The following is a 16,511-nucleotide window of genomic DNA, read 5'->3' on the forward strand; positions in this document are numbered from 1 at the left end:
AATGCCAAAGAATGCTCAAACTACCGCACAATTGCACTCATCTCACACGCTAGTAAAGTAATGCTCAAAATTCTCCAAGCCAGGCTTCAGCAATATGTGAACCATGAACTTCCAGATGTTCAAGCTGGTTTTAGAAAAGGCAGAGGAACCAGAGATCAAATTGCCAACATCCGCTGGATCATGGAAAAATCAAGAGAGTTCCAGAAAAACATCTATTTCTGCTTTATTGACTATGCCAAAGCCTTTGACTGTGTGGATCACAATAAACTGTGGAAAATTCTGAAAGAGATGGGAATACCAGACCACCTGATCTGCCTCTTGAGAAATTTGTATGCAGGTCAGGAAGCAACAGAACTGGACATCGAACAACAGACTGGTTCCAAATAGGAAAAGGAGTACGTGAAGGCTGTATATTTTCACCCTGCTTATTTAACTTATATGCAGAGTACATCATGCGAAATGCCAGGCTGGATGAAGCCCAAGCTGGAATCAAGATTGCTGGGAGAAATATCAATAACCTCAGATATGCAGATGACACCACCCTTATGGCAGAAAGTGAAGAGGAACTCAAAAGCCTCTTGATGAAAGTGAAAGTGGAGAGTGAAAAAGTTGGCTTAAAGCTCAACATTCAGAAAACTAAACTAAGATCATGGCATCTAGTCCCATCACTTCATGGGAAATAGATGGGGAAACAGTGGAAACAGTAGCTGACTTTATTTTTTTGGGCTCCAAAATCACTACAGATTGTGACTGCAGCCATGAAATTAAAAGATGCTTACTCCTTGGAAGGAAAGTTATGACCAACCTAGATAGCATATTCAAAAGCAGAGACATTACTTTGCCAACAAAGCTCCGTCTAGTCAAGGCTATGGTTTTTGCAGTGGTCATGTATGGATGTGAGAGTTGGACTGTGAAGAAAGCTGAGTGCCGAAGAATTGATGCTTTTTAACTGTGGTGCTGGAGAAGACTCTTGAGAGTCCCTTGGACTGCAAGGAGATCCAATCAGTCCATTCTAAAGGAGATCAGTCCTGGGATATCTTTGGAAGGAATGATGTTAAAGCTGAAACTCCAGTACTTTGGCCACCTGATGCGAAGAGTTGACTCACTGGCAAAGACTCTGATGCTGGGAGGGATTGGGGGCAGGAGGAGAAGTGGAAGACAGAGGATGAGATGGCTGGATGGCATCGCTGACTTGATGGACATGGGTTTGAGTAAACTCCGGGAGTTGGTGATAAACAGGGAGGCCTGGTGTGCTGCGATTCATGGGGTCGCAAAGAGTCGGCCACGACTGAGCGACTGAACTGTACTTGAACTGACTGAATGACATTATCAATGTGTAGATTATTTTAGAATTTTTTTATATACTTTTGTGTGACAAAAATAAAAATTTATTTTGGAAACAAATTTCTAATCAAAATAAAATACTATTAAAGAAATAAAGTTGCAAGATTAGAAGGGGGAGCTCTCATGCATGCCCTATTAAGACAGATGAGCCCAACAAGAAGCGGACTTTCTCTCCTAGCAACTGCTCAGCCAATGAGACAGGGTCACAACTCACCCAGCGCTAAGTGCAGAACTGTTTACTACTGCCCTCCCAACTTCCTCTTTCTCTCTTTTAAGAGTTCTCTCCATGTTTTTGCTGAGGACTTGAACATGGTCAAATATGGTTGCAGACCCTGAATTGTAATTCTTTGCTGATCTTGAATAAACTCATTTTTGCTAGAAAGCTATGTGGCAGTCTATTTGTTTTAGGTCAGCAGCTGCTATAAGTATCTGTGCAGGTTGTTGTGTAGATATAGTTTTTTTATAAAGAGCATGTACTACTTTTACAACCACAAACTAAAATGAAAATCAGTGCATTCAACTGAATAAGAGAATAGAAAAATAATACAGAAAAGAATTTTAATTGATTCATCATAAAGGCATCGAGCAAAATAATGTTAATGAAGTTTTAAAATAAAATATTTCAGACAATTTTTAAACACAGCAGTACAGAAACTAGCATTAAAATGTTTGGAAAATTTACACACATTTTAACACTTTCACAGTCTTTTGAGAAACCAAACTTTAAAATTTCAGAACTATTAACTTAAAGGCAAATAAAAGAATGTAGAGGAACAGATTCTACAGAGTTATGACCTGGACACTACTTCCCTAGAGTCTTACTGCCAGAGTGAAGCTACATGACTTTATAATAATAAAAAAAGCTGAATAATTCTGTTTTTCAAAGTATCCATGAATTATATTAGAAAAATGTATCCATATTTAGGTATATTTACATAAAGTCATCATGTTCTGTGGCCCATCAGCCTAGACATATTTATTATCCTTGGTTCTGTTAAATTTTAAATCTGTTAGAGGTTTAAAATCTAACCATATGAATCATCTAATCCAAATGGGTATCCATTTTGTTAGACACCAATCACCAGTAATAAGTTCACTAAAGAAAAGTAGCACAAACACCAAAAATTAATGACAATAGTGCAATTACAAAGTTTAATTATTTCTGAAGTGTGCTTTCTGAATAATGATTTTTAAAATGCAAAGTATTTAGCTATAAATTCTGTTCTATACAAAAGGACATCTGTCCCCGGTACAAATTGGGAATTCAGAATACTTTAACTATACTCAAACTGAGTTGCTACAGCCAAGTACCTATAAAATGAGAATTTTGTGTATGAAATCAGGAGTTACTTTTAAGAAATGGGGATGGAAATTTGCCTATCTTTAAACTTTCTGATCAGGCATGAAGTAATTCCGGCCTCAAAGTTTACTTTATAAATAACTGGTCAAATTTCTGTGAAAAACCAATGTTCTTACACAGAAGAGAAATAATTTTCCAGTTATAGCTACAAAGTTTCATAATTAAGGATTCAGAGTGCTAGTCAGTATACATTAAAGATTTTTCCTTTCTTTGTATCCCTAGATACTTGCTATTTGTTAAATAGTTTGTATTTTATGATAATAGGCTGTCGGAACTCATTCACACAGTAACTGTTCTATAGTTGAAATTGGTTTCAATTATTAAAATTGTATACAAGGAAATTAGGTGTGTTGCAGTACTTGGTTGCAAATAACTTGCCATCTGGTGTTGGGTCAGAAAATGCTATTTCATTAGTGCTGAGAAAACAGCCAAACATGAAGCAATTCCTAAAAAAAAGAGGAAAAGACAATTTAACAATGGAACTAACTTTAAATTTTGATTAAACATGAGCACAGTATTTTAAAGCAATCTAGTTAAAAAAACTTCAATCTCTTTGTTTTTCAGTCACTAAGTCGTGTCTAACTTCTTTGCGACCCCATGGACTGTAGCCCTCCACGCTCCTCTGTCCATGGGATTTCCCAGGCAATCCTGGAGTGGGTTCACATTTCCTAATCCAGGGGATCTTCCTGACCCAGGTATCGAACTCTTGTCTGCTGCACTGGCAGGAATGAGTTTTTTTTTTTTTTTAAACCACTGAGTCACCTGGGAAGCCCCTCAATCTTTTTAAATATTCTTAGTTAAAATTATTTTATTAAGTGGTAAAATGACTCAATGTCTTATATTTCAGGGGGTGGAAGTTTAATGGTATCATTTCACAGGTGAGAAAACTAAGGCCCATAAAAAGTTCTGCTGAGAGGCAAAGAGAACCATACAAACCATCCAGTTGACTCTAGGTGATCCATGGTAATAATAAGCTACTGATATGAAATAGTATTGCTAATTAAAAGCCACAGATAATTACAAAAAAAATATAACACCAACAATTTTAACCAATAACTATCTTCTTTTTAACTACATCACACATTCAGAGCTTTAAGAAGGCAAAACCTAATTTTGCCTTTTGACTACATTTTGACTACATTTTGACTGCATTTTGACTACAATTCTCCTTGATCCAGCTCAACTGGGATTAAAAGCAATAAAGTGAAATAGCTGAAAGAATTCAACAAAACTGAGGGATATTCTATGAAATAACTGGCCTTAGTCTTTAAATTCGTCAAAGTCCTAAAAGACAAAGAAAAGCTAAGTAACTTACAGGTTAAGGAAGATGAAGACTAAAGAGATATTATGACTAAAAGCAATGTGTAATCCTGAAGAGAAAAAAAAAAATGATATGAAGGGCATTTGAGACAAATAACAAAACTGAAGTATGAACTATACTGCTGCTGCAAGTTGCTTCAGTCGTGTCCAACTCTCTGAGACCCCATAGACGGCAGCCCACTAGGCTCCGCCGTCTCTGGGATTCTCCAGGCAAGAACACTGGAGTGGGTTGCCATTTCCTTCTCCAATGCATGAAAGTGAAAAGTGAAAGTGAAGTCACTCAGTCGTGTCCGACTCTTAGCGACCCCATGGACTGAAGCCTACCAGGCTCCTCCATCCATGGAATTTTCCAGGCAAGAGTACTGGAGTGGGGTGCCATTGCCTTCTCCAATGAACTATACATTAGATATTAAATATCCTAAATTTGGTAACTGAGCTGTTCTTATATAAGAGAATATACTTGAACATACTGAAAAACTAAGGGGGTAAAGAGGCATATTATATGTAACTTACTTTAAAATAATTCAGGAAGAAAATAAAAAAGAATCTGGACAAAGATACTGAGGGTGTTCTTTTTACTATTCTTCCTATTCTTTCATATGTGAAATTACTTCAAAATAAAAAAGAATTGGATTCAATGAGAAGTTAAGATATCCGCTTCAAGTATACTTACTATATAATTGAATAAAAAGTGTATTGCTATATATACTAGACTCCAAAGCAAAATATTGATTAAGCAGTTCTCTTTGCTTCATGAATGATGGTATGAGCTACAGAAAAAGTATTATTAGATCTGTGGCTTTGAGTCCTATCTCCTTTTACTATCTCCATCAGTGTAATGTGTACTAATAATCCTATCTGAGCCTCAGCTGCTTCTGATGCAAAACAATTAGGAATAATACTGTTCACTTGTGAGGATTTAAAACATACATTGTCTGTAGAGAGAGATGATTAGGCTCCTCACATACAGGAGAGCTGCCAATTATGTTACCTGTATCTCCAACCCAAGTGTGTGAGAAGATATGTTCTCAAATGATTGTTTTATATTTCTCCTTTGCAACTTTATTTTTATCACTGCTTACAATCCATTGCCTTAGTATTCAAAGTATTACCTATATACCAGCAATGTTCAGCATCAGCCAAGAGCTTGTTAGAAATGCAGCATCTCAGGCCCACCCCAATCTACTGAATCACACCTGCATTTGAGCAAGATCCCCAAGTTGGTCACAGGCACTTTCACATTTGAGAAGCACTGGACTACTGCCTGGTAGAACCAGGTTAAATACTGGTATTCTCCATGGCCTTCCGTGGTGGCACAGATGGTAGAGTGTTCCTACAATGCAGGATACCTGGGTTCAATCCCTGGGTCAGGAAGATCCCCTGGAGAAGGGAATGGCTAACCCACTTCCAGTATTCTTGCCTGGAGAATCCCACGGACAGAGGAGTCTGGCGGGCTCCATGGGGTTGCCAAGAGTCGGACAAAACTGAGTGGCTAACACACACACACTTTCTCTCTCTCCATACCAAATTTATGTATCTCAATAAAAAATAAAGAAAGTGGAGGTTATTTCACAATTAACTACAAACAAAAATCTTCATAGACACCAACTTTTCTCACTGCTCCCCTTTTAAGGTATGTGTGAGTGAGAGTTCTCTTATATATGTTAGATATACTGGACTTTTACTAATTAGATAAATGATTTATAAATAACTATTCTCTGGGTTGTCTTGCTAATTCACTTTTACATTTAGTTACATTTGTGTTACAGTAAGTCTCTATTAATCATCTAGTCACACATCAATAAACATACAATTTCTACAATTCTTTTAAACCTCTCTTTTGTTTTTATAGGTTATATTTATTTAAATTAATTTTACATCTGTTGAATCAAAAAGTTGGACTTGTATTTTCCATTTGTTTGCCTTCTATTTCCTAGCAATTTATCTTTACTTTATCTTATTAATGTGTTGGTCTATAACAAAATCCAGTCTTTGACTACAGGTAGTTTGAAAAGCAATGGTCTAGAATATTTCACACTTGGAATACTGTATGCAAAATTGAATACACCTAGTACTTTTTTTTCGTTTCAGTGTCAGCACTGCCTTAGCCTGACTTTGGTAGTATTTACACAGACCAACATCATTCCCTTTGGCTCATGAGCGAGGAAAGCTTCTGGGAGAGCTAACCTGGGTCTGACCAATTGTACTTCTTACCTGAGCGTGTCTACCAGTCGTCGTGCAATGCGCTTTCTTCTTTTCAGTCTGAAGACCCAGATTCTACTTATCCCACACACTGCAGGTTCTGGTACATCTGAACATTGCCAAGCCCTCTGACATTCTTTAGAGCTTGGGGTTTCTGGGCCAGTTGGTTCAGACAGGACACGGAAGGCCTGCAGTGATGCAGAGGCATTAGAGCTAAAGGTACAGCTGAGTTCACATTTCTTTTTAAACAAAACCTAAGTATCTAAAATAAATCTTATTCCACCTTCACAAAAATGTTTAAGTTCTTTGCTATTTCTTGAATTCTTGCCCAATTATATTCACTTAATGCAGAAAAATGATAGTAGTGTTGAGATATTCCCACATACTAGTGTATTATACTGGAGAAGGCAATGACAACCCACTCCAGTACTCTTGTCTGGAAAATCCCACGGACGGAGGAGCCTGGTAGGCCACAGTCCATGGGGTCGCTAAGAGTCGGACACGACTGAGCGACTTCACTTTCACTTTTATGCACTGGAGAAGAACATGGCAACCCACTCCAGTGTTCTTGCCTGGAGAATCCCAGGGACGGGGGAGCCTGGTGGGCTGCCGTCTATGGGGTTGCACAGAGTCAGACATGACTGAAGCGACTTAGCAGCAGCAGCAGTGTATTACACCAATGTGAAATTTCCTTCTTTTATTGATTTAAAAAAATGATAAAATTCAGACTCTTAATAAAGCACATAAGCTTCTCCCATTCTTTCCATCCTAAAGTGTATATAAGATACCCTAAAAAAATTAATAACACTAAAGGTTTTTGCATATAAACTATGAAATTGGTATTTTAATTCTTATTTTGAAATCATTGTAGATTCAGAGGAAGTTGACAAATGGCACAGAGAGGATGTGTATCCTTCACCCTATTTCCCCCAATGGTTACATCTTCCATAATTGTAGTACAATACCAAAACTGAGAAGTTAACATGGGAACAATGTGGGTAGGACAGTTCTGTGATAATTCATATCTGAATATTGATTTAACCATCACTACAATCAAAATATAAAGCTACTACATTATCATGAAGCTCTTCCTCTTGCTACTTCTCTATAATCACACCCATTTTCTCCCCTCCACCATTGCTAAGCCGTGCAACCACAATCTGTTCTCTCTAAAATTCTGATATTTTGAGAATATCATATAAATGGACTCATACAGCATGTGATCTTTTGAGAATGGCTCTTTTTCACTCAGCAATATGCTCTTGATAACCTGTCCAAGTTGTTGCATATATCAACAGTTTGTTCCTTTTTATTGCCAAGTAACATTCCACTGTATGGATATACTAGCGTGTTTAATTAATCACTTACTGAAGGACACTTTGGTTGTTTCCAGCTACCGGCTATTACAAATAAAGCTGCTATAAACACTCAGCTACGGGCTTTTGCGTAGACATAAATTTTCATTTCTGGAATAAATGCCCAGGACTATGATTGCTGAGTCATATGGTAAATGTATAATTAATTTTTTAAGAAACTGCCAACCTGTTCCCAGAGTGGCTGTAATATTTTACATTCCCTCCAACAATGAATGAAAAAACCTCATTTCCCTGCACCCACACCAGCATTTGCTATTGTCACTGTTTTCCACTATAGCTGTTCTTAGGTGTATGTGAAACTTTAACTTCCATCAAGAACACTTTGCTTTTGAAATGAGAATGAACAGAAGAGTACATGTAGGAGTCAGTTGGCTATACAGATCTTCCTCAACTTACAAAGTTACATCCTGATAAACATAGGTTATAAGCTGAAAACACTATACCTTGAAAAGAAGTGAACTTAATACACCTAACCAGCGAACTTTATTTTTTTGGGCTCCAAAATCACTGCAGATGGTGACTGCAGCCATGAAATTAAAAGACACTTACTCCTTGGAAGGAAAGTTATGACCAACCGAGATAGCATATTCAAAAGCAGAGACATTACTTTGCCAACAAAGGTCCGTCTAGTCAAGGCTATGGTTTTTCCTGTGGTCATGTATGGATGTTAGAGTTGGACTGTGAAGAAAGCTGAGCGCCGAAGAATTGATGCTTTTGAACTATGGTGTTGGAGAAGACTCTTGAGAGTCCCTTGGACTGGAAGGAGATCCAACCAGTCCATTCTGAAGGAGATCAGCCCTGGCATTTCTTTGGAAGGAATCGTGCTAAAGCTGAAATCCAGTACTTTGGCCACCTCATGTGAAGAGTTGACTCATTGGAAAAGACTCTAATGCTGGGAGGGATTGGGGGCAGGAGAAGGGGATGACAGAGGATGAGATGGCTGGATGGCATCACTGACTCAATGGACGTGAGTCTGAGTGAACTCTGGGAGTTGGCGATGGACAGGGAGGTCTGGCGTGCTGCGATTCATGGGGTCGCAAAGAGTCAGATACGACTGAGCGACTGAATTGAACTGAACTGAACCTGCGAAACCTCATAGTTTAGCCTAGCTTACCTTAAATATGCTAAGAATGCTTACATTAGACTACAATTTGGCAAAATCATCAAACACAAAGCCTAATTTATAATAAAGTGCTGGAACTTCCCTGGTGGTCCAGTGTCTGAGACTCTGAGCTCTCAATGTAGGGGGCCTGGGTTGAATCCCCGGTCAGGGAACTAGATTCCAGATGCTACAACTGAGAGTTCACATCCTGCACTGAAGATCCCTCATGCTACCACTAAGAGCTGGCACAGCCAAATAAATAAATATAAAATTGATAATTAAAAAAAAGGAAAAAAAAAGCGCTGAATATCTCATGTAATTTACTGGATACTGTACTAAAAATGAAAAACAAAATGGCTGTATGTAGAGAACGGTTGTTAAGTATACTGTTTGTTTACCCTTGTGATCGCCTAGTAGACTACAGCTGCCATTCTTTGCTGCTGCCCAGCATCACAAAAGTGCATATGGCTAGCCCAGGAAAATATGAAAACTTGAAGTAGTTTCTGCTGAATGTCTATGGTTTTCACACCATTGCAGAGTTGATAAGTTGTAAATTAGAGACAACCTGTATTGTCTATTATCACTACATAAACAGCGCACTTAAGATCAAAGAAAGAAAAGGCCAAATTGATTACTTTTACAGTCCGTAATACAAACCAACTGCTTTTCTTTCTCTACTCATATATATGTATGAGATGAAAAGCAGAAAAAAACAAAAAAGGAAAATAAGAAAAAGATGGTAGAAATGAAGGGGGAACAGGGAAAAGGGAGGCATCTATAAAAATGAGTAAGAACTGGAGAAGGAAATGGCAACCTACTCCAGTGTTCTTGCTTGGAGGATCCCAGGGATGCGGGAGCCTGGTGGGCTGCCGTCTATCGAGTCGCACAGAGTTGGACACGACTGAAGCGACTTAGCAGCAGCAGTGGCTATATAACATCCAGCTGAAGACTAGCAGAGGGGTACTCTTTCTGCCCCCTTCTGATGCCTCTGTCAGAAGCTTTCTCTGTCTTCTTTATACTTTAATAAAACTTTATTACACACACACACACACAAAATGAGTAAGACCAATTTATGCTAGCATCATTTCAAGATGTCTTAAAACAGGTAAGTATTTTTAAAAGTAAAGGGACATAAGTGTGGGATATTACAAAGTCAGGTTAAAAGAACACATTTGAGCTATAATTCTCTCTAGCTTAAGACTACTCTGTAAGCTCCTTGAAGGGCAAAAACTATTATCTCTATTTGAGAAGAAGGGTTGGCAAACATTTTCTGTTTGGGACCAAACTGTAAATACTTTAGGCTCTTTGGGCCACGTGGTCTCCGTTGCACCTACTCAACCCTGCCACTGTTGCACAAAAGCAACCACAGATAATATGAAGAGGAATGAGCATGGCTCTGGGGCAATAAAAATTTACAAAAAAGAGGAAGGCCACACTTAGCCCTTGGGTTATTATTTGCTAACTCCTCTGCCAAAACACTGCTAATTAGTATCCAAAGTAGATTCTAATTACCAGACAAGTAACAACCTTTCCAATTTCCTATTGATGGGTGGGGCTGTGCTCCCTCCCTGTTGTTTGACCTGAGGCCAAACTATGGTGGAGATAGCGAAGATAACCTGTACTCAGTGCGTCCAACTCTGCAGGAGATCACCACCAATCCAGCCTCTGCAGAGACTCCTGGACACTTACATGCAAGTCTGGGTCAGTCTCTTATGGGGTCACTGCTCCTTTCCCCTGGATCCTGGTGCGCACAAGGTTTTGTGCAAACAACTTTGTTTGCCCAGTCCTGTTTTAAGTTCTGTAATCAAATCCCACTGGTCCCCAAAGTCAAAATCCCTGGGGCTTCTCATTCCCTTTGCCAGATCCCCAGGTTGGGCAATCTGTTGTGGATCCTAGAACTTTCTTAACAGTGAGAGAATTTCTTTGGTGTAATTGTTCTGCAGTTTGTGGGGCGTCTGCTCAGTGGCTCTACGGTGGGGTTAATGGCGACCTCCTCCAAGAGGGCTTATGCCACAGGCTGTGTGACCCAGGTCTGCGGCATGCAGAGCCCCTGCCCCTGCAGCAGGCCACTGCTGACCCGTACCTCCACAGGAGACACTCAAACACCCAAGGGCAGGTCTGGCTCAGTCTCTGTGGGGTCTCTGGATCCTGGTGCGCACAAGGTTTTGTTTGAGCCTTCCGAGCGTCTCCAGTGAGTATGGAGTTTGCTTCTAAACATGATTTCACCCTTTCTACCGTCTTGCTGGGGCGTTTCCTTTGCCCTTGGACATGGGTATCCTTTTTTGGTGGGATCCAACATTCTCCTGTCGATGGATGTTCAGCAGCGAGTTGTAATTTTGGAGTTCTCGTGGAGAAGATGAGCGGATGTCCTTCTACTTTGCCATCTTTACTGAGCATGGCCCCACCCATCAGAACAAGACCCAGTTTGCCCCACAGTCAGTTTCTCCCATCAGGAAGCTTCCAAAAGTCTCTTATCCTTATCCATCAGAGCGCAGGCACCCACAATGAAAACCATAATCACAGAAAACTAATCAAACTGATCACATGGACCACAGCCTTGTCTAACTCAATGAAACTATGAGCTATGCTGTATAGGGCCACCCAAGATGGACAGTTCATAATGGAGGGTCCTGACAAAACGTGGTCCACTGGAAAAGGGAATGGCAAACCACTTCAGTATTCTTGCCTTGAGAACCCCATGAACAGTATTAAAAGGCAAAAAGATATGATACTGAAAGATATGATACTGATCTCCCTAGGTCGGCAGGTGCCCAATATGCTACTGCAAATCAGTGGAGAAATAACTCCAGAAAGAATGAAGGGATGGAGCCAAAGCAAAAACAACACCCAGTTGTGAATGGGACTGGTGATGGAAGCAGGGTTCGATGTTGTAAAGAGCAATACTGCATAGGAACCTGGAATGTTAGGTCCATGAATCAAGGTAAATTGGAAGTGGTCAAACAGGAGATGGCAAGAGTGAACATCAACATTTTAGGAATCAGTGAACTAAAATGGACTGGAATGGGAGAATTTAATTCAGATGACCATTATATCTACTACTATGGGCAAGAAACCCTTAGAAGAAATGGAGTAGCCCTCGTAGTCAACAAGAGAGTCTGAAATGCAGTATTTGGGTACAATCTCAAAAACAACAGAATGAACTCTATTCGTTTCCGAAGCAAACCATTCAATTTCATAATAATCAAAGTCTATGCCCCAACCAGCAATGCTGAAGAAGCTGAAGCTGAACAGTTCTATGAAGACCTACAAGGCCTTCTAGAACTAACACCCCAAAAAGATGTCCTTTTCATCACAGGGGACTGGAATGCAAAAGTAGAAAGTCAAGAGATACCCAGAGTAACAGGCAAAAATTTGGCCTTGGAGTACAAAATGAAGCAGGGCAAAGGCTAACAGTCTTGCCAAGACAATGCACTGGTCAAAGCAAACACCCTCTTCCAACAACACAAGAGAAGATTCTACACATGGACATCACGAGATGGCCAACATTGAAATCAGATTGATTGTATTCTTTGCAGCCAAAGATGGAGCTCTATACAGTCAGCAAAAAGAAGACCGGGAGCTGACTGTGGCTCAGATCATGCGCTCCTTATTGCCAAATTCAGACTTAAATTGAAGAAAGTAGGGAAAACCACTAGAGCATTCATGTATGACCTAAATCAAATCCCTTATGATTATACAGTGGAAGTGAGAAATAAGATTCAAGGGATTAAGTCTGAAAGACAGAGTGCCTGAAGAACTACGGATGGAGGTTTGTGACATTGTATAGGAGGCAGGGATCAAGACCATCCCCAAGAAAAAGAAATGCTAAAAGAGAAAACAGTTGTCTGAGGAGGCTTTACAAATAGCTGAAAAAAGAAGAGAAGCTAAAGGCAAAGGAAAAAAGGAAAGATATACCCATTGAATGCAGAGAACAGCAAGGAGAGATAAAGCCTTCCTCAGTGATCAATGTAAAGAAAGAGAGGAAAACAATAGAATGGGAAAGACTAGAGAGCTCGTCAAGAAAATTAGAGATATCAAGGGAACACTGCATGCAAAGATGGGCACAATTAAGAACAGAAATGGTATGGACCTAACAGAAACAGAAGATATTAAGAAGAGATGGCAAGAATACACAGAACTATTAAAAAAAGATCTCATGACCCCAGATAACCACGATGGTGTGATCACTCACCTAGAGCCAGACATCCTGGAATGCGAAGTCAAGTGGGCCTTAGGAAGCTTCACTACGAACAAAGCTAGTGGAGATGGAATCCCAGGTGAGCTATTTCAAATCCTAAAAGATGATGCTGTTAAAGTGCTGTACTCAATATGCCAGCAAATTTGGAAAACTCCGCAGTGGCCACAGGACTGGAAAAGGTCCGTTTTCATTCCAATCCCAAAGAAAGGCAATGCCAAAGAATGTTCAAACTACCACATAATTGCACTCATCTTACACACTAGCAAAATAATGCTCAAAATTCTTTAAGCCAGGCTTCAATAGTACATGAACCATATACTATTTTCCAGATGTTTAAGCTGGATTTAGAAAAGGCAAAGGAAGCAGAGATCAAATTGCCAACATCCACTGGATCACAGAAAAAGCAATGGAGTTTGACAAAAACATCTACTTCTGCTTTATTGACTATGCCAAAGCCTTTGACTGTGTGGATCACAACAAATTGTGAAAAATTCTTCAAGAGATGGGAATACCAGACCACCTAACCTGTTCCTGAGAAATCTGTATGCAGGTCGAGATGCAACTGTTAGAACCAGACATGGAACAAGAGACTGGTTCCAAATTGGGAAAGGAGTTATGTCAAGGCTGTATATTGTCACCCTGCTTATTTAACTTCCATGCAGAGTACATCATGCGAAATGCCGGGCTAGATGAAGCACAAGCGGGAATCAAGATTGCTGGGAGAAATATCAATAATCTCAGATATGGAGATGAAACCACCCTATGGCAGAAGGCAGGGAAGAACTAAAGAGCCTCTTGATGAAAGTAAGAGGAGAGTGAAAAACCTGGGTTAAAACTCAACATTCAGAAAACTAAGATCATGGCAACCGGTCCCATCACTTCATGGCAAATAGATGGGGAAACAATGGAAACAGTGGCAGACTTTTATTTTGGGGGGCTCCAAAAATCACTGCAGATGGTGACTGCAGCCATGAAATTAAAAGACGCTTGCTCTTTGGAAGAAAATTTATGGCCAACCTAGACACCATATTAAACAGCAGAGACATTACTTTGCCAACAAAGGTCCATCATAGTCCAAAGCTATGGTTTTTCCCAGTAGTCATGTATGGATGTGAGAGTTGGACTGTATAGAAGCTGAGTGCCGAAGAATTGATGCTTTTGAACTGCGGTGTTGGAGAAGACTCTTGAAAGTCCCTTAGACTACAAGGAGATGAAACCATTTAATCCTAAAGGAAATCAGTCCTGAATATTCATTGGAAGGACTGATGTTGAAGCTAAAACTCCAATACTTTGGCCACCTGATGGCAAGAACTGACTCACTGGAAAAGACCCTCATGCTGATAAAGACTGAAGGCAGGAGAAAGGGATGACAGAGGATGAGATGGTTATATGGCATCACTGACTCAAGGGACATGAGTTTGAGCAAGCTCCAGGAGTTGGTGATAGACAGGGAAGCCAGTCCAAGGAGTCACAATAAGTTGGACATGACTGAGCGATTGAACTGAACAACCATTTTGCCAATATATTAACCTGCAGTAAGCCACATGTTCAATAACTGAGCTTGCTTAAAATACTATACTTTATAGTTCAAGTATATAAAAGACTTATATGAACTTAAGACTGACTAATCCTGCTGATATAAGCCAAAATATCAGACATAATAGAAATAAATGACTTCAATTATCTAGATGGTCAAGGATATTTTAGAAGGAAAATGATCATTAATGGTAGCCTTCTTAAATGCTTGAGACTTCTCCTGACTACTTCATTTTGCAATTTGTAAGACAGCATACCATACCTGTTTGATGGGCTCTGCAATTAAACACCCAACTACTTTCTTTTCATCAGAGATAAAGAGCAAGGTTTTGGTTTTGTTTGGATATTTGGGAACAACTTGCTGGAAGCCCAATTCATTATCAACAAGTTCCTGGACATCTTCAACCTAATGATGTCAAAAACCGAAAGAGATAAATTTGTTTTTAAAAATATAACAGAATATATATATATATATATATTTACACACAAAAGTATGCTTATCAGTTTAACCTCTTTAGTCTCTATTTCTTAAATTTTCACAACCCCCAAATTATTCCACTACTGAGGAATGTTTCTGCCACTTCGGAAACAGGGTTTTAAGAAACTATTTTAAACATCACTTTCAGCACCCTTGAGTGGAACAGGGAGTAGGAAGATTCTGTTTCAGCTTTATCCCTTGTCTACTGGGGCGAAACATCCAGCCCGAGAAACAAAGGCAATACCAACCTAAGAATTAGACCCTGGAGCTGTTAATTTCTCAACCTTATAAAGTTTATTTTTCACAAATGGAAGATGTAGGCAAGCAATACAATATGGACTCTTAATCTGTTTTCTTTAATCTCTTTTTGACACACCTTTACTTGTTTTGTAAGTTTAATTTTGTATGAACTACTTTGAAAGTCATCCTAACACCTGTACCAATGTACAGTGATTATCTATAAACAAAAGTGTTTTATATAATACTTCAATATAGGTCGATTTTTTGGTGGAGAATGGGGAGAGTAGAAGGAAAACAAAGACTGAAAAACTAATATTGTAAAGCAACTATACTTCAATTTAAAAAGAAAAACTAATGTTTCATACCTTTCTGATAGCATAACTCGGGTCACGTGGCAGGACCAACACAATCTTCCCATCCCAAAACTCTGCTACAACACGTTCTTTTTTCCAGCCCTGCCAAAGGGGGGAAGAAAATCACATTTTGATCTAAAGTGGAAAAAAAATTAAATAATGTGGTCTGGAGAAGACAAAAAAGATGAACAAATGAATGATATAAAAAAGATAAAATTCAACTACGTGAATGTGGCAAAGGAAATAAAAGATGACTGAAACAAAGCTCCTGTCTTCAAGGGGCTGACATACTGTTGGGAGACAAATAATCTATTATAAAAGAAAGTGAAAGTTGCTCAGTCATGTCCGACTCTGAGACCCCATAGTCCATGGAATTCTCTAGGCCAGAATACTGGAGTGGGTAGCCTTTCCTTTCTCCAGGGGATCTTCCCAATCCAGGGATCAAACCCAGGTCTCCCGCATTGCAGGCAGATTCTTTACCAGCTGAGCCACAAGGGAAGCCCGTTATAAAACAAGACGAAGTCAAATAAGAGCCCCTTGTAGGAATACAGAGAAAAAAAACCATGAATTAGCAGTGTGAAAGTGGGGGAGGGGCAGGATAAGAAGAATTTTAATAAATCAGGCTAAAAATATTATGAAGGCATGAATTACAGCAATAAAAACATGAAAAACGGGGATGCATTTGAGTAGCAGGTACAATCATAAAGATAAGGCCAACAACACGCTGTATATGGAGTAGGAAGGTATTTCATGAAGGTGCTTCATGAAGAGCAAAGAAATACCCTGGAGGAGTCAAAGAAAGCTGTTCTTCTAAGGTTATCTAGAAAGAAGAAACTGGAGTGAGAAAAGGGGAAACTCCTCAAGTCTTTGAGTTTTCTACCATGACTGCTCAGCTCTGCTCCAAAAGCTAGAGGTAAGGATGCACGGTGTTCATTCAACCAAGAGCAGTAACTTCTCTTATATTAGCACATGAAGTTTGAAATGGCACATCTATTAAAACTA

General features: G+C 39.3%; 1 protein-coding gene across 1 annotated transcript in view; it reads right to left on the reverse strand.

Annotated features, from left to right (window-relative positions):
• Positions 1-1,885: 1,885 nt before the first annotated feature.
• ESCO2 (establishment of sister chromatid cohesion N-acetyltransferase 2) overlaps positions 1,886-16,511 on the reverse strand; it is a 28,353-nt gene continuing 13,727 nt past the window's right edge. The window contains exons 8-11 of the mRNA XM_010839594.1: positions 15,522-15,611; positions 14,701-14,844; positions 6,239-6,414; positions 1,886-3,150 (exon numbers count right to left, since the gene is read on the reverse strand). Coding sequence (XP_010837896.1) covers positions 3,018-3,150; positions 6,239-6,414; positions 14,701-14,844; positions 15,522-15,611 — 543 coding nt within the window. The 3' untranslated portion in view covers positions 1,886-3,017. The remainder of the gene's footprint in view (positions 3,151-6,238; positions 6,415-14,700; positions 14,845-15,521; positions 15,612-16,511) is intronic.

This window comes from Bison bison, unplaced genomic scaffold, assembly GCF_000754665.1.
Source record: "Bison bison bison isolate TAMUID 2011002044 unplaced genomic scaffold, Bison_UMD1.0 scf7180017864123, whole genome shotgun sequence".
In the NCBI taxonomy this organism is placed as follows: domain Eukaryota; kingdom Metazoa; phylum Chordata; class Mammalia; order Artiodactyla; family Bovidae; genus Bison; species Bison bison.